Raw genomic sequence first — 25625 nt, 5'->3', positions numbered from 1 at the left:
AGCATATCTTACTCTCTGCTTCAACGGCAGAGAGCTCTGCTGCCGCTTACCCAACTAATCAAGCTTGATATTTCACTTGGATGCAGCTCCATCACTGCTCTCTACATTAATGGTGGGGGTGAAAGGGAAATAGAACCTAAGGTTACTAAGAGCTAAGAGAAACAGATAAATATGAGAAAAAAAGTGTGAAGCTTTCTGGGCAGACTGGATGGGCTGATTGGTCTTCTTCTGCCATCACTTCTAAGTTTCTATTTAGATTTCCAAGAAGGAACACTAGAGGGAGCTCCAGAGGGAATGCAGCCAGACAGGAGAAAGGAAGAATAAATGGAGATGACTGGGGAACTATTAGGGCAGGAGGAACTGGAAGCAGAGGGCTGCAGGCTAATGTAATTTAGATAGCCTTAGCCAAGAAACAATTAGGAGGAGGCAGTGGTCGCAGAAGAGGGTGGTAATGATTGGGGAATGTACCTAAGGCTCGTCCCATCCATAGTATTGTCCATTTTCCCTGCAGGAAAAAGTAATTGTATTTCAAAGAACGCACATAATTTTCTCTGCTGAGGGCCCAAGGCAATTTTTCAAAAGGGGGGATTTTGTGTGGGTTAACACCCATTTACCCCAGAAATGCCTTTGAAAATTGCTCCCCATATAAATAAAATGCTATTTTTCACTATTTTTCAGTCAGAGGAGGTGGTGAAGGGAAGCTATTTTCTATAAATCCTTTTTTTTTTTTTTTTTTTTTTTAAACTATTAATTATGACATCAGAGGAGAACAGAAGAAATATAGAAAGCACAAGCAAAAATTGTCAAAACTTGGCTTTTCTATCACGCCTTTGAATGTTAAATTTGCTGCAGTTTTACTTGCCGAGCCTTAATTGTTTGACAATGAGGTTTCTATTGTTTATCTCTGTTGTATTTATTTTGCTATGATTTTTATTGTAATCTGCTTGGGTAAAATTGTTTTACAGGTAGTATATTAAAGTTTAATGTGGTATGCCAATGGGTTGACCGCTAGATGTCACCTAATCCCTGTAGAAAAAACAACTAGCTAGAGAGAATACCATTTAACAGCTCCTCCTCCAGTCTATGAGGTAGCTGAGCTGGTGGATGGATATAACTAGAGACTAGGGCGAGATTCAGGAGGATAGGAGCCCAAGTGGTATGGGTCCTTTTCCTTTGGTGAGGCCTACAGCTTCACCCCAGATACTTTTGGAAAACACCTGCCGGTGCACTCCTTGCAGGGTTAAGTATCAGAGTATATAAGGATTATTTTTCCTGGGTTAGAGGAAAGAATACCCCTCTGAATCCAGAGACCACATCACCAAACCCTGCTAGTACTTTACCAAAGTGAATGAAGGGCTACAGGGGCAGTAGGCTCAGAACAGTCAGTGAGATACCCTATTTAAGGTGAGGGGAGGTTGTTATTTACCCCTTCTATCATTAGGAGTAATCTGTTGCAGTCTGGAACCTTGCAGGAGTAGGGGACTACTAAGCTCTCATGTAAAGGGAACCGGGAGTTCAGCACTTACACAGAGATAGAGAGATGATACTCATTGTACAGACATTGACATCACCTGGACGTTGATTATCTTGTCACAAAATCAGTAAAGTTAATTTTGAACACCCTCATCATGTCCTGCCTGTTTCTAACATCATCAAAGGGGATAGTAACACACCTCAGAGAGGATTCCCATTCACCACCTGGGCCTAAAAGATTAAGCCTTTCCCACATAGAAAGAATACACCCCTTGGGACTTTTTAAAATTGGGGAAGTGGCAAAAGGAGATAGCCCCAAGAGAAATTCTTTTGTGTGCCCTTGGGTTTCCATAAAATCTGAAAAAAGGGTTACACTAATAAATAATTGTAAGGAACTGCGTACGAGTGAGCCCCTCTTGCCATGTCGCAGCTTCGTAGGTAGAGTCTGAGACTCATGCCAGTGATGGATGAGCGATTCTTGGTATGGGCCAGACTATGACTGAGTCCAAAAGTCTATACAAAGACCAGGCTGAGGCTGAAGTCATGCAAGGACAAGACTATTAGGTTGAGACAAAACTGATGGCTTGAAATAAGGCTGAGGCTGAAGCAGAATTGAAGACTGCAGTAGAGCTACTGGCGAAGAATGAGGCAAAGTTGAAGGCTGAGAAGATGGAACTAGGCAGAAGCTGAAGACAGGAACAGGCTGGAGCTAAAGGCAGGAGCCACACTGGCACTGAATGCAGGAACCAGGCTAGAGCTGAAGACTGGAAACAGACTGAAGGGCTTGAGCAAGACAGAAAACTGAAATCAGAAGTGTTGCGGAGGTGGACCGTTGTCCTGAGGTGGAGTTGACGCAACCCGTGGGGAAACCCCCACGGGTCCCCATTGTCGGGAGGTTGAGCAGGCTGGGAAGCGGAGGCCGACTGGAGCTTCACCAGTACCAGCCCTCGTTCCCTCACAGGTTGAACACTTGGATACCGGGGCAGGCTAGTCTTAGGCGGGCCTCTGTGTGGTTGATACTGAGGAAGATGTTCAGGACAGGGAGCCAGGAAGCATCAGAGACACACGATCCGAAGGAGTAGAGTTCAAGACAGGGCCTGGATCCAGAAGCCCAGACAGGCTGAGGCAGGCTAGAGAACAGGAACAAGTTAAGTCTGGGCTTGTAGGTAGGCAGAAGGCTAAGAGAGGCCAAGTCCAAATAATCAGCTGGAGGCAGAGTCAGGTTCAAGCTGGAGTCAGGACAGGTAGCTGGAGCTAGTCAGGTGCAGACTGAAGTCCAGGCAGGTGGCTGGAAACAAGGTCGAGTACAGGCTGAAGTCAGGGCAGGTGGCTGGAGATGACATCAAGGTACAAGCACAGGTCAGATCCGGGAATCCGTCCAAAGCATGGTCAGGAGTGAGCAAAGGTCAAAGCCGGGAATCATAAAAAAAGGCCTGCAATGTTAGGCCATTGTTGACATTGTTGCAAGGTGCTGGCGGGCCAGAGATAATGGGGCAAATTGAGGAGGAGAAGGAGTGGGAAAAAATCTGCCGTTGGGCCAGGTTTGGTCTGTAGGCTGTAGTTTACCCACTCCTGCTCTATACATACTGTACTATCACGACACAGACACAATATAGTGATTGATCTATATATTTATATGTATTAATATAGATCCACTTACACAGCCTCTCTCTGAAAATCACACCAACAACGCTTCTTTTATATACTGATAAGAACTTGCCATACTGGGTCAGACCGAGGGTCCATCAAGCCCAGGATCCTGTTTCCAACAGTGTCAAATCCAGGTGACAAACCTGGCAAGATCCCAAACAGTAATCAGATCCCATGCAACTCTTAATACATCACATGATACACCTCACACACACATACCTACTCTGCTACGGAATCTTTTTAGATTTTGCTGTCTATATTAACTCTGAATGTAACTTGTTATTAGTCCATCTGGTATGGGTTTTTTTCACTGTAATCCACCTGGAAGAGTTTCCATCCTTTGGAAAGATAGACTATATACTTTTACATCTAGGCTTTTTTCAAGTTCCTTGGTAGGCGATGGACCATCCTTACAAAAATAGTTCAGATGTGTACCATTCAACTGTGTCTACTTTTGGCCAGCCTGGTTAATTAACTAGGTGATGAAATATTAAAAAGTACTATCGATTGGAGCTGTACCTTTCCCACTCATGAATGCGGGGAAGAACTCATCCCAGGAACTGAAGGAAGGAAGGGAAGGCAGCTTGTTTGTGAAGTGGAACAACGAGACCGCCGTGTCCTTTGGATTTCGAAACAGCACCAGCATCTAAAGTAAAATGAACAACATATTTTTCACTTTCTTTTTCTCTAGTAAACCAGCAATCGCATAACAAATCTTACCCTCCTCTGGTTCACCAGCATTCCAATCCCTTATCATTCTTCATGGCAACTGTACAAACTGGAATATCTAACCCATATAAAGATCAACAGCTATTTTAATAAATCAATAATCTACCAGTCTGTGAACATAACATCAATGTTTTGAGATGCTTTTTGGTGCAAGTATATCATCTAGGATAAACAGGCATTTTATTTTGGTCTCAACAGCTGGGACATATTTGTTTTTAAAAGATATAACAGTAAGCAAGTCCTGAGCTACTAGTAAGCCTGAATCCTCCTGGCTCTGCTGGAAGAACTTTATGGGGGGCTTTTAGGGGTCTGTGGGATGAGAGGGTGGTTGGTGTGGGGATCAAGTGGAAATTAAAAAAAAAAACAAAAAAAACTTTAATTAAAAACTTGTCCATGCAGCTATTTCCTTTTTTAGCTTTCATTAATGCTATTTTGTTTAGTCTTAAAACAATTGATTTTAAAGATTTTAGGCAGTTCTGCAAAGAAGTTCAACCTCATACTGTCTGCTCAGGCAGGCTTCCACACGACTGAATTGTGACAATCTTTTTGTCTATGCAGCCTCAATTGGAAAGCCATTACATGCATCCACTACTTCTCTGAATGTGAAGTAGTATTTATTTGTGCTACTCCTCAGTCTATCTCCTTCCAGCCTCATATTATGACTTTTGTTTTAAACATCCATTCCACTGAATAATGCTTGTTTCTTGTGCATTATTATTCATACTTTCAGGTACTGGAACGTCTCTATCACTGGTGTGCCTTTAAGTCTGATCAGGTGTGCTACAGAAAGGTCACCTCTGCCTGATGCTCAGATCCAGGCCAGCACCTGGACTCTGCTCTTAGCACCTTAAACATGTAGGAGCTCCTTTCTAAGAACATATATAATCATGCATGCCTTTTCTTCATAGCTACAGTATGATTCCTGGAGTGTGGTAATTAATGGGCAGCATGCAAGGCATGGATAGCTGAACCCCTGCGTACGCACACATTGCAATCAGCACCTCTTCATCTTCCCTGTCCTGAGGCTCCTCCTTTGAATCTTATCAGCCCCTGTCCTATCCCCACACTAACTGAGAGCATGCACTGAGCACTGGATGTGACTTACTCTGAGTGTTGGTAGTAGCAGCAGTGATGGAGCTCTGGCAGCTACATGCTGCAGCCAAGATAACTAATTTACTGGCTGCCCATACACCACTGAGGGAGCTGGTCCATTGTAATGGCTTCATTTGTGTCTCTGCCCCCTCTTTCTCTTTATTTTAAAATGTACAAGAGACGTTAGTGAGGCTTTCGGTGCTTCTCTAGCTCCTCTTGTGGCCATATACGTTCTCTCCATGTACGCACTGCCTGCTTTCTTCACATGGGTGTACCACACAACATTTTTGTTAAGGTAGATGGGCCTTGAGTTTGAAAAGGTTGCGAAATACTGCTGTATTATATCTCCTCTTGATTCATTTTAGTCACCTCATTCATCATATGATCAGGATCGGATTTAAATTGCCAGCACCTATAGGCAATGGGGGGCAGGGGAACAGGGGTTTGTCTGCGTCCTCCACCCAACACCCTCTCCCCACCCCCCCACAGGGGCAGAAAACAATTTCTCCCCCTGTTCCCCCTGCTGAAATGATACTCCCTCACCTCTATGTCATGGAGCTGGCACTACCACAGAAGCGGCAACAAGCAGTTCCAGGAAATTCAATCTAGGCACTCTTGCAACCCTCACACGCTCACCGGCCCTGTGACATCCCTGCCCCTCATACTGCCACCATTGCCAGTATCTAATCCTGCATCCTAGGTACCAATTGTCTTCTCTAGTGGTGCCTGGCAGTAACTGAGGACTGAAACATCAGTGCTGGACTTCCTGCAGTCATCACATACTGACAGGCTCTTCTACATCCCTTCCCTTGTGCAGGGTTTCCATGGTAACAGAAAGCCCATGCAAATAGAAGGGGTGGAGCACCGCAGGCCCCAAGAGTACATCACAGATGCAGAAGGCACCCCGCTGAATTTTCCATTCCCCGTTGCTGCTGCGGTGGAGCTACTGCCGCTAGACAGGATAAGTGAAGCCGCAACTTGGAGGTCAAAGGGGATGCGCCAAGACTGAAGGATTTGGCATCCCTCGTCACCTTATTGCCTGTGGGTACATACTGTTGAAATCTGACTATGGACAGAAGTAGGGAAGGAAGTGAAGAAGAGAGGAAGAAATATAAAATGCAAGCACATGATTCCCTGGAAAAAAAGAGTTAAAGGAAGATAGACAAGAGGAAAGCCTAGAGAAAGAGATTGGCTATAACATGACTAAAAAAAACAAAGGGGTCCATATTCAGAAGCATTTAGTTGGATAACTCAGATGTTATCCAGCTAAATGAATATTTGGGCACTTACCTGGCTAAATTCTAGCCAGATAACTTATCTGGCTAAAATTTGGCAAGATAAGTTAAGAACGTTCCGGAGCCATAACTGGAAGTAGCTGCGTTAACCAAATAAGTTATCCAGCTAAGTCTGGTTGTCCCGTAGACTTGCGCAACTAAATATACAGGCTAAGTTAGCTGGAGAGTTTTATCCAGCTTACTAGCCAAACTGCACAGCAGCTGAATATGAACCCCAAAATGTCTAGACAACAAAAGCATTATAAAAAAATGTATTTTCACTTCAGTGATTGGTTATGGGCATCTCAAATCTTTGTGCTTTGCTTAGAAGATGAGAAAATGTATTTCTGTTTGCGTTTCTCCAACATTGCACTCCTTGTATAATCTGGCTTCTTAGGGGTTCCATTTCATTTTTTGTCTGCATATTTCAAATTTGTGGTCACTTATTCTGTATTTGGTGAGGATCTGCCCATGTTCCGCGTATATGTCAAAGGTGAAGGATTTTGCTAGTGTTGAGTTTCTGTGTGGGGATCTACACCAGTCCATCTTGTTCTGTTTTCCCAGCAGGAGGTGTATTGGGATTCTAAGGCCCTTTACTATATTTGCAGTTCTGCTTTTTCATAGGAAGGTTTGTTCTGTGAGTCTTAAGTGTTAATGTTATGGTATTGCAGGTTTGCTACAAAAGATCTGAATATGCTTTTTAGCAGGGTTTTATGGTGCAGCACAATGTGCTGGGAGGTGAAGGGAGGTTGATTTGCTGTTGATGAGATCTAGAACCTAATTAGTTTAATATAATAAGAAATCCTCTAATTCAATAGAAGAGAATAATTCATGCTCACTGAAACCAGTATCTCCACTGACAAAGACTTTCAGGAGTATTTGGCTTACAATTTAAGCATCACTTGCCATAAAACACTTTTCAAATTGATTTTTGAAATGGCTAACTTTTTAAAATGCTCATTTTTTCTACTGATATCCTTTAGAGTCAAATGTTTTTGTCACATTAATACATTATTTATTCAAAATAGTTGATGGTCATTTTGATAACTGTAAACGTCACAGGACTTACCTTATTAAATCCGATAGCTATTTTTTTTTTTCCAAAACTTAATAATAGATTCCAAAAGAGCCAGTGAATTCTCACAAATCCACTCTGACCTAGGCATGCACTCCTTTTTCAACTCCTACTGTTTAACATGGTACAGATTGCTAATCAGTTGGGTAGGGTTTTTGGATCACATCCATACTGATCTAGCAGTCAACTTTTGGGAAAAAGGTCACATTGGGGCTATTTATACATTATGAATAATGTGTTATGTTTTATTTATTTATTTATTTATTTAGCATTTTTCTATACCGACTTTCCAATAACAGAATTATTGATCAATTCGGTTTACATTCTCAACAATAACAATGACAAGTAAATGTCTTACAATGAACAGGTCGAATTAACTTGGGTTAAGATATATGGGGTTAATAACATAATTAAAAGGTACGGTGCCTAATGTAGTCTAGCTAAACAGGTGGTATTATAATGTTGTTAGATAATTAGACTGCCAAAGAATATGTGATTTCTAGAGGTCTATATAGTTCTCTAGCGTGTTCCCACGGAGGGGATCATTGGCAGGGATATTCCGCAAGTTGATGTTAAGGGAAAGCTTGGTTGAATAACCAAGTCTTGAGTCGTTTTTTAAATGTAGTGGAGCATTGCACTGATCTGAGATCTGACGGGAGAGTGTTCCAGATTTTAGGACCTGCTGTGGAGAAAGCTCTTTTGCTTAATGCTGACTTCATCGGTGGGATTTGAAGGTTGTTTTTGTAGGCTTGTCTCACTGGTCTGGTAGAGGTGTGGAGTTGGAGAGGGAATTTGAGCTCGAGTGGTGCCCTCCATAACCAATAGTTTTAAATTAAAAAATAACATCAAACATTTAACAGAGTCTCCTAGCTTGTGGTGTCTTGTGTTATATACAGGGTGAGAGCACACTTTTTCACTTGGTAATAGGTGCCAAAATGCCTGGCTATGGATCTGCTTTCCTGTCATAAATTGTGCTCTTTAAACATTATTCAGTGCTCCCTCCCCAACCCATATGATCCCATCTACATTATACTGATTCCATTCCTTCCCTTCCCTCGCTTGCCCTCCAGCTTGGCCATTGATCAAATCTTTCAAAAATAGGCTTGATGTAAATTCTGTGGGTTTTCCATGAAATGTTTAAAAATCCAAAAAGTTTCAGATTTTAGAACTAGTTATGCAAGTTATAACACATTAAGGGAATCATTTTCTAAGCATTTTTCCCATAGATGCAGAATAGGAGAAAACTTTAGTAAATGAGCCCCTAAATCAAGACCTCCATAACCAATAGTTTTCACTGTATAGAACAGGCATTAATTTAGCTAAGAAGAATTATTACTCAAAATGTATTCAAGCTGCTTTTAATACTGTAAAATTTCTCACAAAAAAATCAGAGTCATGGGTGCAAATTCCCTGAGGCCAATTCACTTATGGCCCTATTTTAAAAGGGCCACACGTGTAAAAACCAGGAGTTATGTATGTGGCTAGGCCTTGTGTGCGCTGCGTGCATTTTACAACTGACCCGGCCATACACGTAACCCCCATTATGTGCAGAAGTGCCAGGCCCTGAAAAAGGGGCAGGCTGGGACAGTGCCATTAGCCGCTGTCCCGGGGAAGTGCGCGCTAGCAGTCAGCCGGCATGCAGAGATTACGTCTGCTCCAAGGAGCAGTAAGTAGGAAAATAAAAAATTTGGGGATAGTTGGGATAGGTTTGGGGGAGGGGATGGGGAGGAGAGGAGAGGGGAAGAGGGAGGAAGGATAAAGTTAGGATAGGAAAGTTTCCTTCCAGTTCGCTCCTTAAAGGAAGTGGACTGGGAGGGAACTAGGGAAGGCTCGATTGCATTGCAGCACGTATTTTGCTAAAAATTCCCTCCCCACATGTGGAGCTGGCCACCCACCCGCACATGCACGCGTGGACATGAAAATCTGGCGTGCATGTGCACGTGGGACCCGTATTTTATAACATGCACATGCCGAAGCATGCATTTTATAAAATCGGCACGCCCATGTGCACTCACTGTGAACCTCATGCACATGGACGCATGCGTGTGTGTCTTAAAATCGACCCCCCTTATTGAACTATGGACATCTTTTGGAAACTTTTTCAATTAAAAAATTCAGAACATAGTAAACTTCTGACCTACTGGGATTCATCTAGCATCTGAGGTCACACCAGACATCATCTGGGATATGTTTGATATTGTGGCAAGAACTAAAATTATCCAAATCATATCCTAAATGAAGTCCTCCACCTGCCCTTTAACACCTTATTCTACTGTATTGTTAAAATGTATCAAGGTATAAATGTATCCCTGTCAACTGGTAACCTCCCCAACTCACTGAAAACCTCTTCTGTTATGCCAATTCAAAAGAAGCCTACAACTGCTAGAGATGACTATAGTAACTTCCGTCCTATCTCTTCACTTCCATTTCTTTCTAAAATAATCAAATCTGCAGTCTTAAAACAACTCACTAGCTACCTAAATGAACACTCCTTTTTAGATCAATATCATTTTGGATTTAAATCATATCATAGTACTGAGATGCTTTTGCTATCAGGTACTGAAGTAATTTATCGGGGGTTTGGTTTCAGTACATTATGTGTCTTGATTTTTCTAGATCTTTCTGTGGCATTTGATACCATCAATCACAACATACTACTCTCTCACCTTGCCAATATCTGCTTAACTGGTTCAGTTCTTTCCTAGTTTAAGTCCTATCTATAAGGCCGATCCACAAATGCTCATAGATTCAGCTATCTCATCATGGTTCACAATGAACACAGGAGTACTGCAGGGTTCAGAACTTTGAGCTGTTCTATTTAACATATACTTTTCCCCAATCTGTCAAATTCTTTCTACTTTAGGTCTCTCTTATCGTATTTATGCAGATGACATTCAATTTTATTTTCCAACTAGATAAAATTGGCATTCCATAATCCCAATTTATTTCCTCTGTTTATCCTCAGGCCTACCCTGACTCTAACCAAACTTAATTTCTCCCCCAGATCCACCCGCCCGACTTTTCTCCACCCGCTCCCACACCTCCCAGCCCCCCCTGCCCTTGTCACTTACCCCTACCCCCCCTTCGCCCGACCCATCCCCACCCCCTCTTCCCCCCCCTAGCCATCCCTAGATCCTTGGGCCTCCTGGCCGTTATCATCTCCCCGAGTACACCTCTCTCTCTTTTGCACCCCCAGTTTCCCCTTAAATAAACTATATCCTAGTGAATACCCTCCCTCCCTCCCCATAACCTGCCCCCTGCCTATCCTCCTCCATTGCTCCCTCCCCCTTCCTCCCCCCGTTATCATTGATCCTTTGGTTCTCGTTGTATTCAGATTTTTGGTTCTGTTATTAATGTGTTATTGTTATATTGTTATATTGTTATATTGTTTCATTGTATTTCCCGCCTGAGTCCTTTGTAAACCAGCATGATGTGCTTCACGAATGTCGGTAAATAAAAGTTAATAAATAAATAAATAAATAAATAATAAATGGTGACTCTTAATAAACTCTGACTGAATTTATCAAAAACTGAGATAATGATTCCTGATAATCCTGCTTTCAATGATATCCCAAATTCTTTTTTCTGTTGACAACACCATTCTCCATATCACCCAACACACTCGGAATCTTGGCATCACTTTTGACTCCAAGATAGATATGAAATCACAAATCAAATCAATATTGAAATCTTCTTACTATAAACTTCACCTTCTTAGTCACATAAAAACCTTACTTGAAACCAGTGATTTCAGAACTGTTCTCCAGTGATTAGTACTTACAGGGATTGACTACTGTAACTCACTATATGTTGGTCTAGCTCAATCCACAATCAGACTCTTCCAACTTGTCCAAAACTCTGCTGCCCGTTCATTAACAATACAAAGTTATATGACCACATTACTCCAGTTTTATAATCTTTTTACAATAGTTGCCATTTCAATGAAGAATATCATATACAATTTTATCTACAATACCCAGTTTGATGTATAACATCAACAGTCCATGGTTACATGCCATTTTACACTTTTATGTTCCCTCAAGTAGTTTAAGATCCAAAAATCAATTTCTATTTGATGTCCCTTCTCTAAGAATCACCAGGTTTGCAATAACCCATGAATGGGCATTTTCTATTGCTGGTCCAATAATATGGAATTGCCTCCCACCTCATCTAAGATTCTTATCTAACACCAAGGATTTTAGAAAAGCTCATGAAATACCGTCTGTTCAACCAAGTTTCAAAGATCTCTGTGACCCTTAACTAGCCTATCAGTCTTTTACTGTTGCTCAAATATATTCCTCTTCATCCTCGTCCCTTGCTCAGGCCCTAACATCCAGGCTTTGTATTGACTATATGTATCAATTATGATTCTATGTTTTTATTATGATTGTTTTAATTGTAACCTGCCCCGAACATTGGAGGGCATGGGCTATAAATCTTTTAAAATAAATAAATAAATAAATCTGCTAGTCAATCTGAATGGGTTTTTCAAACTTTGAAGTCCATATTCAGCCAATGGCCAGCTAGCAGATTTGGCTGTCCTAAAGTTATCTTGCTATTCTAAGCAGATATCACTGAAAATCGGCATTTATCCAGCTAATTTAGCTGTATAGCCAACCCCACCCTGGAATGCCTTCATGCCACTGCCAAGTTAGCTGAATAACTTTTAATTTGGGGCCAGTTAACATAACAGGGTTTTCAAATCCTTCCATTTGTTTGACCGTCCAAACTTAGATGGATAAATGGCGCTGAATATCGGTCTCTGAGTCTAATTTCTGGAAATTCTCAAGATGTTTGGAAATTGTATGTTTCAGAAAGGGTGGTGGTTGCATGAAATAGCCTCCCAATGGAGGTGGTGGAGACAAAAAACAGTATCAGAATTCAAGAAAGCATGGGATAAATATAGGGCATTTCTAAGGAAGTGATACTAAATTAATTGGACAATAGGCAGACTGGATGGGCCATATGGTCTTTTTCTGCTGTTATGTTTCTATGCTTCAGTTTTTGGATTTTGGTGGACCCCACTTTGCTTTGCCTCCATATCTGCTGAGAAAATCTGATTTTCACATTGAGCTCAAACTGGGTCAAAATCTCCCTGATTTAAGTTTGACCTTGAATCATGTACATATCTGTACCAGGTAATTGCTATTTTTGCCTCAGTTCCTAAGTGGAACTAAGACTCAAGTTCCTCTTGGTCAAGGACTGGATTAAAAAGCGACGAGAGCTGCACTCCGTGATAGGGCCCCTTGGTAAGTGCTAATTTTTCACCAGACAAATCCTGTAGGCCAGCAGTGCATAGAAGATGATGTGCCTCTTGATACACTGAGCAAGCGCGTCTAAGAGCACAGATGTCTATATTTTTAAACATACTGTGGTTCTGTTGGAATGCCATTTCAATGTGATGATTACCGATATCTGTAAACTAGGCTCTTACCTTTGTTTTATTCTTGAAGACAGACTTGGGAAGAAGGCTGTAGTAGCGATAAGTCACATACACTCTTGGAGAAGGAAGTTTCTTCATCCTCTGTGAATAAAGAAAAATATTCAGTAATGGTGCAAAGTATGTTGCCATTTGGATCCAAGATGAACATCTTTGCTAAGGTTCAGTATGGAATCCATGGTTCTCGGTTTAAGTGAAATCCTGCAACATTCTAAGCTCATTTAACAAAGTACACAGTACTGTGTGCAAACATGGGATTCCTCTCAGTGTGTCTTAGCACATAGGTCTTCATGCTATTCACATTTCATGTACTGCATTCATGTGGTATACCTACCTCATTCTGTCTTCATACAAGCAAAAACTAATTTCTAATTAGTAGAAACAGCCAACCTGTGTTCAGTGAAAAGGTGGCCATTAGAACTAGGCAGTCCTGGCTTGACTGGTGCTCAGGTCAAATTGCTGCAGGTAAATGGAGAGGACAATTTGCAAAGTTATTTATGTGGGTAAATTTTCATTACATAAACTGGCTGTTTGAGAATTGTCCTTTGATAAGACTAAAAGTGAGCAGATTACTCCACAATGCACGTCCTTTTACCCACATTGAGGGAAGGTGTTCCCAGGGAGGTGATTTTGGCAGGCGCGAACAAATCTACGCCTGATTTTATAACATGAGTGCGCTGCCACGTGCATGTTATAAAATCTGGGCTCGGCGCACACAAGGGGGTGCACACATGTGCACCTTGTGCGCGCTGAGCCCGAGGGGAGCCCCGATGGCTTTCCCCGTTCCCTCCAAGGCCGCTCCAAAATTGGAACTTTTTTTCCGGCCCCCCCCACCTTCCCCTCCCTTCCCCTATCTAATCCACCCTCCATCCCTAACTAAATCCCCCCTACTTTTGCCCCAAAAGTTATGCCTGCCTGAGGCAGGCGTAACTTGTGCGTGCCAGCCAGCTGCCGGAGCACTCAACCCCACCCCTGGACTGCCCCCGGGCCACGCCCCCGGCCATGCCCCCGGACCGCCCCCAAACTGCTGTCACGCCCCCCGGCCACGCCCCCAGACCACCCCTTTTTGCAAGCCCCTTGCGTCCCGGGGCTTGCACGTGTCGCCGAGCCTATGCAAAATAGGTTTAGCGCGCACAGGGGCAGATTTTCTTGGGCTATGCGCGTATGTTACATGCATAGCCTTTTTTTTTTTTCAAAATAATTTTTATTGCAAGGAGAATGACTTACATACTCAGGGATCTGAAGCAATACAGCAAGATAACTGTCTTGTAGAACAAGCTTAACATCACAAAAATAAAAACAGTAGATCCCTCAGTAGGCGTGCTCCGCCACCAGTTTTCCATTTACTGTCCCCCCGACCACTTTTCATAAATTTGACCCCAACCAACTCCCAATCTACTCCCTTGCACACCTCAGTCACAGCCCAGACACACTCCAGTCATAGCACCCTCCTCTCCCCCCCAGAACCTCCATTTTAAGACCAGAGGGACTTATAGCCAGTATTAATCAACCCTGTTTGCACGTCATTAGGAAGCAGTGTATAATACGCATGCCAGCATGCACAATATGTTTTGTCCAGTTTTCTGGTACCACTAAGAAAGTCCATGAATTCCACCTGTAGTAAGGAAACCATTGTACTAGTCCAGGCAGTAGTGGTGGGCGTTGCCGCCGGGTCAACCCAATCCGCCAATATAGTACGGCAAGTGAGCATAACTGCAAGGTGTTCAAATTTCCTCTTTGATCCCCGCCGGGAACATTGTGCACATGCTGACAGTCACCCAGATGGTGTTCATTCCTCTGGAAGTAGGTAAATCGACTACAGCGTCAGTAGCAATGTGCGACCAGGGTCGATCCGGCACTGGCAAAGGTTGCATTTGATCCCACAGTGGTCCAGAGGCCGGTTTGTTCTTGGCGCAGTTGGTGCAGGATGCCACGTAGGAATAGGTATCCTTTTTGATGGTAGGCCACCAATACAGCTCCTGTATCCTGAGCAGGATTCGACGTTGACCAGGATGGCCAGCCAGCTTGGAATCATGCGCCCAGAAGAGCACTTTCTTCCTGAGGTTCTTTGGAACGATAGTCTTTCCAATGGGCACAGACTGAGTGGATGTCAAGAGGATTTTCTTCGGGTCAATTATGTGCTGTGGCTCATCAGGCACATCCTCTGAATGAAATGAGCGTGACAGAGCATCTGCTCTGGTATTTCGATCTCCAGGGCGGAACTTGAGCACAAAATCGAAATGGTTGAAGAATAAAGACTAGGGATGTGAATCGTTTTAGGACGATTAAAATTATCGTCCGATAATTTTAATATCGTCTTAAACCGTTATGGAACACAATACAATAGAGATTCTAACGATTTATCGTTATAAATCGTTAGAATCATGAGCCGGCACACTAAAACCCCCTAAAACCCACCCCCGACCCTTTAAATTAAATCCCCCACCCTCCCGAACCCCCCCCCAAATGACTTAAATAACCTGCGGGTCCAGCGGCGGTCCGGAACGGCAGCGGTCCGGAACGGGCTCCTGCTCCTCAATCTTGTTGTCTTCAGCCGGCGCCATTTTCCAAAATGGCGGCGAAAAATGGCGGCGGCCATAGACGAACACGATTGGACAGCAGGAGGTCCTTCCGGACCCCCGCTGGACTTTTGGCAAGTCTCGTGGGGGTCAGGAGGCCCCCCACAAGCTGGCCAAAAGTTCCTGGAGGTCCAGCGGGGGTCAGGGAGCGATTTCCCGCCGCGAATCGTTTTCATACGGAAAATGGCGCCGGCAGGAGATCGACTGCAGGAGGTTGTTCAGCGAGGCGCCGGAACCCTCGCTGAACGACCTCCTGCAGTCGATCTCCTGCCGGCGCCATTTTCCGTACAAAAACGATTCGCGGCGGGAAATCGCTCCCTGACCCCCGCTGGACCTCCAGGAACTTTTGGCCAGCTTGTGGGGGGCCTCCTGACCCCCACGAGACTTGCCAAAAGTCCAGCGGGGGTCCGGAAGGACCTCCTGCCGTCCAATCGTGTTCGTCTATGGCCGCCGCCATTTTTCGCCGCCATTTTGGAAAATGGCGCCGGCTGAAGACAACAAGATTGAGGAGCAGGAGCCCGTTCCGGACCGCTGCCGTTCCGGACCGCCGCTGGACCCGCAGGTTATTTAAGTCATTTGGGGGGGGGTCGGGAGGGTGGGGGGTTTAATTTAAAGGGTCGGGGGTGGGTTTTAGGGGGTTTTAATGTGCCGGTTTTGCGATTTTTTCGATTTTTCATGATTTTTCACGATATTTTACCCCCCCAAACGGCAACAATACGATTCCCTCCCCCTCCCAGCCGAAATCGATCGTTAAGACGATCGAGGACACGATTCACATCCCTAATAAAGACCATCTGGCCTGTCTGTAATTCAGCCGTTGTGCGTGGTGGAGATACTCAAGGTTCTTATGATCCGTGAATACAGTTATTTGATGTTGAGCACCTTTGAGCCAAGGCACATCCTCGAATGCAAGCTTTATTGCCAGGAGCGCCTTGTCGCCAATCCTGTAGTTCTTCTCGGCTGGAGAGAATCTTCATGAACAGAATGAACAGGGACGTAAGGCTTTTGAGTCTCCAATTTGGCTTAACACAGCCCCTACCCCCACATCCGAAGCGTCAACTTCTACTATGAAGGGCTTATTGGGGCCTGGATGCCGCAAGCAAGGTTCGGTGGAGAAGGCAGTCTTCAATTTCTCGAACGCAGAAATGGCCTCTGCTGACCATTTTGAAGCGTGGCACCCTTGCGAGTCATCGCAGTCAAGGGTACAGTTAAAGAAGAATAATTCTTTATAAAGCTCCGATAGTAGTTGATGAACCCCAGGAGTCTCCTTAAAGCCTTCAGGCTGGTAGGTTCAGCCCAATCCTTGATACTTTCAAGTTTGTGAGGGTCCATTCGAAAGCCTTCCTTAGACACAATGTAGCCTAGAAAAGACACTGAGTCTTTGTGAAATTCATACTTAGAGAGTTTGGCGTACAGCCGGTGTTCGCGAAGACGGTAGAGTACTTGCTTGATGTCTGTAATGTGGGTGTCCAAATCCTGGGAGAAGATTAGTATGTCATCCAGGTATACCACAACGTTCTTGTACAGCAGATCCCACAAAATGTCATTCATCATATTTTGGAAAATGGCGGGTGCATTGCACAACCCAAATGGCATTACAAGATACTCAAAGTGGCCGTCTCGCGTATTGAAGGCCATCTTCCATTCATTGCTGCTCCAAATGCGAATAAGGTTGTAGGCCCCCTTCAGGTCGAGCTTTGAAAATATCTTGGCCTATTGCAGCCTGTCAAACAGCTCCGAGATTAACGGCAAGGGGTAACGGTCTTTGATCGTGATTTCATTTAGACCTCGGTAATCGATACATGGATGTAGGGTACCGTTCTTCTTCCCCACAAAGAAAAAGCCTGCGCCGGCCGGCGACTTTGATGGTCAGATAATGCCCTTCTGGAGATTTTCTTCAATGTATTCTGACATTGCTTTATTCTCTTTAGCTGAGAATGAAGTTGCCTCCTGCCCCTGAGTCCACCAGGGCAGGAGTCTGAACCGTGATCAGTCCTTAAGTCAAAGAGACTGGGAGAGAGAGTGAAGAAGTCGCGGTATGGCCTAAGAACAATCCTCCCGCAGGACTTAGGGCCGTCTGTTTTCTGGACAAATGGAGCATGTAAAAACATTATGGCCGGGCTGACCACAGTACTTGCAAAGGCCGCGCTTCTTCCGAAATCTTCTCTCCTTGGAAATCAAGCGACCATGACCCAGTTGCATAGGCTCATCTGTATCAGCAGCAGGGGTTACTGGAACCATCTGAGGTGTAGAGACAGCACTGACCTGTTTCAATCTGGGTACCACCTTAGGCTGGAGTTCCTTCACCTTGTCCCGGAGTCGTAGGTCAATCCGAGCAGCGAGTCAGGTGTTTGGCGAGCGGCCAGCTTGTCCTTCAAACAGGTATCTAGGCCTCTGCAGAAGAGAGTCTTGAGACATCTGGGGTCCCAGCAAATTTCTGCCGTGAGAGTCTTGAACTCTATGGCAAATTCGGCCAGTGATCTGCTGCCTTGCTTTAAATCCACTAAAGCAGAACTGGCGACAGACATTCGAGCAAGGTCATTGAAAACGGATTTAAATAAGTCCATAAATCTTTCTATGTCTTGCAAAATAAAGTCCTTGCGTTCCCACAAGGTAGATGCTCAAGACATTTATTTATTTATTTATTTTTAGTTTTTATATACCGATGTTCCTGTATAATATACATATCACACCGGTTTACAAGGAAATAAAACTGACGCCTCGTAGGGCGGTTTACATTGAACAAATAACAGATAACTTAAAGGGGCAAAAGGACATAGCCCTACCATCCAGATATGAAAGGATGTAGGTAGTCTTGGAGAGCGCTGTAGGAAATAGAGACAGCTGTAAGGCAAAGTGGATGCAGCACTGGTTCAAAAAGCCCCGGGTCTTCTGGATTTCTCCGGAAAAGCGGATTGGAGCCGCCAGTGGTACAGCAGTCTTCAAAGTTACGTCCGGTGACTGACCTTCTTGGTTGGAGGTTGCGCCTTGAACCTTCTGTGTGGGTAGTTGAATGAACGCTGAAGTAAGTTTCTCCAAAGCGTCTTGCTGCTCCACAATGCGTTGGGCCAGGCCCAGTATGGCCTGCAAAGCACTGAGTTGTGCCGGATCCAAGGAGTTAGCAATCTGTTGATAACGCTCTGTTAAGAAAGCTAGGAATTAGCAATCTGATGATCTGATGCCTGGTGGGAGGAGCAATCAGATAAGAGTAGCACTCTGTTGGTATTTGAGGTAGTTGTGGGTGGATCCTTGGGCCGGTGGCTGATAACCACGTCCCCGGGGGAAGATCCCGAGAGGGACCACCGGTAAGGCTCAGAGTATGGAGACAAACACACACTAATTATTTTATTAGACAGTTTACTGAACCACCAGAGATGGCAGGAGTGAGCTGATAAGCCCGGGTGGGCTGTAGTTCCTCAGAGACTGGAACAGTGATCCCTGGAGGCTGAGCTGAGGAGAAACTGAGATATAGGCAGGGTATGCAGATGGTAACATTCACACAATGTCCCAATGAAGCCCAGGAGCTGGCAAGTATAGGCCCTCGAGGAGCGAGTACCTGGTTCCAGGGAAAGCTCAGAGAGAACGATGGTAACTCACTGATGTAGCTGATATAGTTGGTAGTGAAGACCTCCAGGCAGAAGAGCAAGTCTGGGAACGAGGGCCCTCAAGGAGCGAGTACCGGTTCCAGACTGTCACCTGAAAAACAAAGGAGAGAAAGCGAGGCCCCCGAGGAGCGGGTACCTCTGGTAAGTACGAAGGCAGAGTAGCTTAGGTAGCGAAACCCTTCCCTTGCTAATTCAATCTGTTAGCAATTACTGAGACTTTAAATATCCATCGCAGGTGACGTCATCTTCCGGAGACACCCCCGAGGTTCGCGCCATTGCCGGTACTTCAATCGGGGCCACGCCACGCGCCCCTAGGCCTCTCAGGAAACATGGTGGTTGCACCGTCGAGCCAGTCCGGGAACGCCCGAGGACAATGGCAGGAGAATGCCGCAGCAGTCAATCTTCCCACAGTCGGAGAGGGAGGCGCCAGAAAGGTAAGGAGGGTGGAGAGAGGGCGTAGGGCACCGACGGACACAACAGTGTGGGTTGCAATCTGGGGTGTAATATAGAAAATGGAATGCATGTGTGCTCTTTTTCTCCCACAATGTGTAGATTGTATGCCTCTCTGAATTAAAGATGCTGAATAAGTGACTTGTAGTAATATAATGTTGCAGAACAAGCAGAAGACTACAGCCTTAGCTAAGAATATTTGACATGATGTTTGACCTAATACGACATGTAAAGAATGCAGGCGGAATCAAGAAAAGAGGATTTATATTCAGACATCAACCAACAAGAACTGAATGGCACAGGCTGGGTAAACAAATAAGCGTGGGAGTAGCTTGCGTATTGCGGCAGTTACTACCCCTAACCAATTAAGCTAGATACTTCATTGATGTAGAGAGCACTGCTCTCTACATCAATGGCGGGGGTGGAAGGTAACTAGAACCAAAAAGTTACTAATAAGGGCCAAGAGTAACAGATAAGTATGAGGAAAAAAAGAAAAAGTGTGAAAGCTTGCTGGGCAGACTGGATGGGCCTTCTTCTGCCGTCATTTCTCTGTTTCTGTTGTGATCGTGGACCCTTGGGCCGGTTGGAACAGAGGATGGAGTGCTGTAGAAGACCACAGCAAGTGTCCCAACCAGGAGGCGGTTCGGGGAACTCGGAGCAAGCTGTGATACTCGACTAAGGTGGAGTCCTATGCGACCAAGGACTCGGTAATCAGAGGAAGGACAGACGACGTTGGGCCCTGGTGATTGAAGAGTCTTCACCCTGGAGACTGGCACTCCCCCGGGAGGAGCCCTTAGGAGTCCAGCCGCTGGGACTTTTGGAGATTCACCCTGGAAGCCAGAGTCCCCCCAGAAGGAGCCCGTAGGGACCCGACCGCTGGGACTTAGGCGAATCTTCGGGGCTGGCGAACACCAGGAACCAGAGGAGCAACGAAGATCACAGTCGGAGTCCAGGAATGAAGCCGAGTCGGAAACCAGGAGTCGCAGCAGGAACCAAGCCAGGGATGAGACAAGAGGCGGAGTCGAGGACGGAGCCGGGTCAAAGCCAGAAGTCAGAAGGAGAACCAGAACCAAGGATGAAGCGAAAGAGAGTCAGGAGACAAGCCGGGTCGAGACGAAGAGCAATCCAAAGAACGCAGCAACAGTAGACAGGAGACCTGCGGAACCTTGTTGCAAGGCGAAGAGCTTCTCTCAGCTGCAGGGTAATATACCCTGCAGCGTCTGACGTCATCTGCAGGCAGGCCTCGGTTTCCCGCGCTGGCCCCTTTAAGAGGGGAGTCCCCGCGCGCGCACCTGGGGGGCGGGGCCAGCGACGGGAGTCGGCGGTGTCTCCCTCGCAATGGAGGCGCCGCAGCAGGCAGCAGGACAGGCCCAGGGGGCCGAAGAGAGCGTCGCACGGGCCGGGCCGGCCCCGAGGTGAGTGGAGGAACCGGGGCACGGCCCGGTCCCATAACAGTTTCTTTGTTTTTATAAGATAGGATGTCACAGAAATTGGAATTACAGAAACAGGGCAAAGGGGTTTAGACACACAAAGATGAACAAACAGCATGATAGCTATTATAGACTAATTGACCTCTACAGATATGGAATTGGTGTGCATGCAAAAGCTCATGTCCTAAGGCAGGGGTGAGCAAACTGGGGGCTTGAACAATCCTGAAGGGGGGCACACTAGCTGCTCAATCAGGGAAGAAAAAAATGGCTATACTGATGCTGCCAGAGTATAGTGACATCATGGTAAGCATGCCTCTCTTTTGGTGGACCAGTGAGAGGAGCTGCTTCAACTGTGGCAGGCCCAGGTGGGAAGGGAGCTGCTTACTCTGTGGCAGAACTGGGACATGGGAGCAGCCACTGCAGTGTTCCAGACCCCAGGTAGAGCTGCCGCCCTCAGGCCTCAGCCCGGGAGGAGTTCCTGCTGCTGCCAGGTCCTTTCCCAGGGAGAGAGATCACAGCTATTTCCTACTGGTGGAAAGAATTAGGGATAGGGAAAGAGGTCAGAGAGAATGAGGAAGTGGAGGGATGAGAGTGAAGAGGTGGGGAAAATAAAATAAAAGCAAAATGTACAAAATTTAAATAAGCAAATCAAAGCATGAGACAGTGAAAAAGATGAGTAAATTAAAGAAATTACGAAAATGGAAAAATTAGTGAAAACAGTAAACAAGCAAAAAAAAAAAAAAGGTTTGGCAGGATTGGATAAAGTCTTTCTTAGCTCCTAAAAAAAAATGTTGGCATGCACCTAAGTTTGTGTTTTTTAAAATTTTTCAGCCCTTACCATTGTGGCAGGGGCAGTTCTATAATGAGACAGGATGAGGCGGCAAGATTTCGAGGTGGCAAAATTGCCGTTCATGCAGGCAAACGCTAACAGCAGATCTGGCGATGTGGAGCAGTGACATGCTGGCGGAGTTTCCACTCCCTACCAGCAAAAGAGAGGTCCCAGTGTCCTGCGGCAGAACAAAATTGTAACATGCTGGCAGGGTTTCCACTTCCTGCCAGCAAAAGATATGTCCCAGCGTCCCGTGGTGGTGCGGCATTGTGATGTGCTGGAAGGGTTTCCACTCCCCAACAGCAAAAGAGAGGTCCTGATATCCTGCGGCGGCGCGGCATTGTGACGTGCTAGCAGAGTTTCTCCCTGCCAGCAAAAGAAAGGTCCTACAGTGGTGCCGATGCAGGTGAAAGAATGAGGCATGGCTGACAAGAGAGTGGGGCAGCATGGTGGCTGCAGTCCAGAGTCCTGGGGATCAAGGGGTGTGTGTGTGTGTGTGTATGTGTATGAGAGGGTGGTGGGGGTAGTGTGTGTGTGTGTGTGAGTGTATGTGTGTGTGTGTGTGTGTGTATGTGTGTATGTATGAGAGGGTGGTGGGGTGGGGTGTGTGTATGTGTGTGTGTGAGAGGGTGGTGAGGATGGTGTGTGTGTGTGTGTGTGAGGGTGTTGGGGGTGGTGTGTGTGCGTGTGAGGGTTTTGGTGTGTGTGTGTGTGTATGTGTATATATATGAGAGGGTGTGTGTGTGTGTGTGTATATATATGAGAGGGTGTGTGTATGTATGAGAGGGTGGTGGGGTGGGGTGGTGGGGTGGGGTGTGTGTGTATGTGTGTGTGTGAGAGGGTGGTGAGGATGGTGTGTGTGTGTGTGTGTGTGTGAGGGTGTTGGGGGTGGTGTGTGTGTGTGTGAGGGTTTTGGTGTGTGTGTGTGTGTGTATGTGTGTATATATGAGAGGGTGTGTGTGTGTGTGTGTGTGTGTGTATATATATGAGAGGGTGTGTGTATGTATGAGAGGGTGGTGGGGTGGGGTGTGTGTGTGTGTGTGTGTGTGAGAGGGTGGTGAGGATGGTGTGTATGTGTGTGTGTGTGTGTGTGTGTGTGTGTGTGAGGGTGTTGGGGGTGGTGTGTGTGTATATATATATGAGAGGGTGTGTGTGTGTGTGTGTATGTATGAGAGGGTGGTGGGGTGGGGGGGTGTGTGTATGTGTGTGTGTGAGAGGGTGTTGAGGATGGTGTGTATGTGTGTGTGTGTGTGTTTGAGGGTGTTGGGGGTGGTGTGTGTGTGTGTGAGGGTTTTTGTGTGTGTGTATGTGTATTTGTGCATGTGTGAGAGTACCTGTATATTTGTGTGTGAGAGAGGTTAAAGTTTGTGCACCCTCCTCCAATCTATAACAATCTCAGGAGGACTGGAAATCTAAAGTTCCCAGGTATGGAGAGTGGGAGATTTTTTTTTTTTTTATCTTTGTTAGTTTTAATTATTGGATGTGATGTATCTGCTGTTTTGAAATATTTTATTAGTATTTGGTAATATTTTAAACATGTTCATATGTGTTTTTAATTGCTGAATTTATCAGCAGTTTTGACATTCTTTTTATTGATATGTTTAATGTTTTATATTTTTTTATTGTATTTGCATTGCTTACAGACTTTGAGAGTATATCTGTGTTCTGCTTGTGTGATTGAGGCTTTAGGTATTCTGCTAGCATGTAGTTTCTGTATAGGGATTTACAACAACCTGGTTTTAATCTGTTTTCCTAACAGAAAGTGTATTGGTGTTTAGGGCCTGATGGGCCTGATGTAACATTTGCAGTATGGCTTTTTCATAGGTTGAGTGGTTTACTGTATTGGAATTGTAGTTAAGTTTATTCCTGGCTTTCTGTGGGCCAAGTCCACACCCAGTGCACTTTACCATAGGCCTAATACCATATGGGATCCAGTAAACCTCCTTGATTACTATGAGAAAGGTAGTTTATTAAGTCTATTAAACTGTTATTATTAAAAGTGTGTTTTTTGGCAGTGTTTGCCTATATGAAAAATATGTTGTAAGTGATATTTTTACTTCAGAAGATTGCACTTGAATGTATTTTCTATATGCAGTCTGCCTTTTTAAGTTGGGGAAGTTAATACATTTTAAAATGGAAAAGAATGCATAAGTTTTAATTATGTGGAGAGGGGAGGGAAGGGGGCATGAAAGGCTGTAAGGTTTGTCTAGGGCATTTAATACCCTTGTATCAGCCCTAAGAGAGAGTGTGACTTACACACACAGACTCCCACCATTCACCAACCTCTCACACCCCCAGGGGGCAGATCCTGGAGAAGGGTGGGAGGCAGGCAATAAGGCATGGAGGAGTCCCATTTCTCCAGCCCCCCCCCCCCCCCCCCCCCAAGTGTGGACACCGAAGACTGAGAATAAAAAAAAAGAACAGGCCCAAAAACTGAGTGGTTAGAGCTTGTGGCTGCAAACAAGGGAAGCCAGAGTTCAAATCCTAATGCCATTCCTTGTGACCTGGGCAAATCACTTCACCCTCCATTAAGAACATAAGAACATGCCATACTGGGTCAGACCAAGAGTCCATCAAGCCCAGTATCCTGTTTCCAACAGTGGCCAATCCAGGCCATAAGAACCTGGCAAGAACCCAAAAACTAAGTCTATTCCATGTTACCATTGCTAGTAATAGCAGTGGCTATTTTCTAAGCCAACTTAATTAATAGCAGGTAATGGACTTCTCCTCCAAAGAGAAACGACCCTGGCTAGTCCAGGGTCGTTGAGGGTAACCTGGGCCGAGCAGAGCGACGGAGGAAGCAGGGCGGGGAAAAGGAAAGGGGGGAACTGGGGGGGGGGGTGATCCAGCCAGGCACCAATGGGAGGCGGCGAAATTCAAAGCTGTCCTCCCATTGGTGCATTGTGGGGTCCCTAGGAAGCCAGAGCTTGCTCATCGGCAGTTGGAAATCAGGCAGCGGAGCAAGCGGAGGGTTCTTTGCTTGCTGCATGCCTGGGTTCCAGCTGCGGCGCGTGCGGGGGTCCGGTAGTTCGTGGAGAGCGGCGGCGGTGCGATCGCGATGCGGCGTCCCGCGGTTCGGCAGCGGTCGCGAGGGCGATACGGCGGGCGGGCCGGAAACGGCAGGGCGGGCTATGCGGCGGCGCGCGATCATTCCCCTGAGGTGAGTGCGTGGGCTCGGGCGCTGGGTTGGGGGTCGCGCATGACCTAGCCCCCCCCTTGCGGTCCCGGTGTCGTCGCAGCGGTAGGCCGACCCGGGGGAGAGAGGCGCGGAGCAGGAGAGCCCGCCCGATCCCGGCCTTGTTGCCCGGGCTCTCATTTCGGCCTGTGGCCGGCGAGCGCGGGTGGGGCGCGTGTGGCCGCGGGCGGGCGGCAACCTGTGGTGAAGCCTGGGCCTTCCTTCCACGGAGGTACGCCGCGTGCCGCTGCGTTCGGCCTGCGGGACGCCCTAGACCACGTGGGGACTGGGGGCTCGGAGGCCCCGGCGAGCGGGGGGTTGTTCGCGGCGGGGGGGGGCGTGGCCTGGACGGCGTCCTAACCCCGGGCGGACGGCACAGAGCAGGCCTTCGCGGCCGGGGACCCTGGCCCCGCCCGCCCGCCCTCGTGGGCGCGCGGGTTAGGTCAGACGGCGAGGGAGTGGTGTGCGGGAGCTCCAGAGGGGCCTCCCCGGCGGCCGTCCCCAGGAGCCGCGGCGCCTCGCGTTCGGTGCGGCGTCATCCCGTGCGGCAAGGGGCAGTCCCTTCCCCCTTGCCGCTGCTGCTGGAAGGCACCCTCTCCCTCCCCCGGAGAGCAGCCCGGTAGCTGCAGCGGCCTGGATAGAGATTTTGGCCGCATGGCGCGGGCCGGGTACGGTTTCCTCCAGGGGCCTACAGACGCTGGCGCCCGGGGAGGGCTGGCCAACTGGGGCGGGACAGGTAGTGTCGGTACTCCCCTGGGTGAGCACTTTTTCCCGGGCGTGTCTGGCACCCCCGGGGGCGTGCAGGGCGCGGGAGCGCACGGAAG

At 46.5% G+C, this 25625-nt stretch overlaps 1 protein-coding gene across 1 annotated transcript in view; it reads right to left on the bottom strand.

The window, feature by feature from the left end:
- LOC115087214 (sulfotransferase 6B1-like) overlaps positions 1 to 25625 on the bottom strand; it is a 65417-nt gene that overhangs the window by 13736 nt on the left and 26056 nt on the right. Inside the window, exons 3-4 of the mRNA XM_029594111.1 lie at positions 12728 to 12817; positions 3643 to 3769 (exon numbers count right to left, since the gene is read on the bottom strand). Coding sequence (XP_029449971.1) covers positions 3643 to 3769; positions 12728 to 12817 — 217 coding nt within the window. The remainder of the gene's footprint in view (positions 1 to 3642; positions 3770 to 12727; positions 12818 to 25625) is intronic.

The sequence above is a fragment of the Rhinatrema bivittatum genome, chromosome 3 (assembly GCF_901001135.1).
Source record: "Rhinatrema bivittatum chromosome 3, aRhiBiv1.1, whole genome shotgun sequence".
NCBI classification, from domain to species: Eukaryota; Metazoa; Chordata; class Amphibia; order Gymnophiona; family Rhinatrematidae; genus Rhinatrema; species Rhinatrema bivittatum.
The sequence above is the reverse complement of the archived record's forward strand: the minus strand, read 5'-3'. Positions and strand labels throughout refer to the sequence as shown.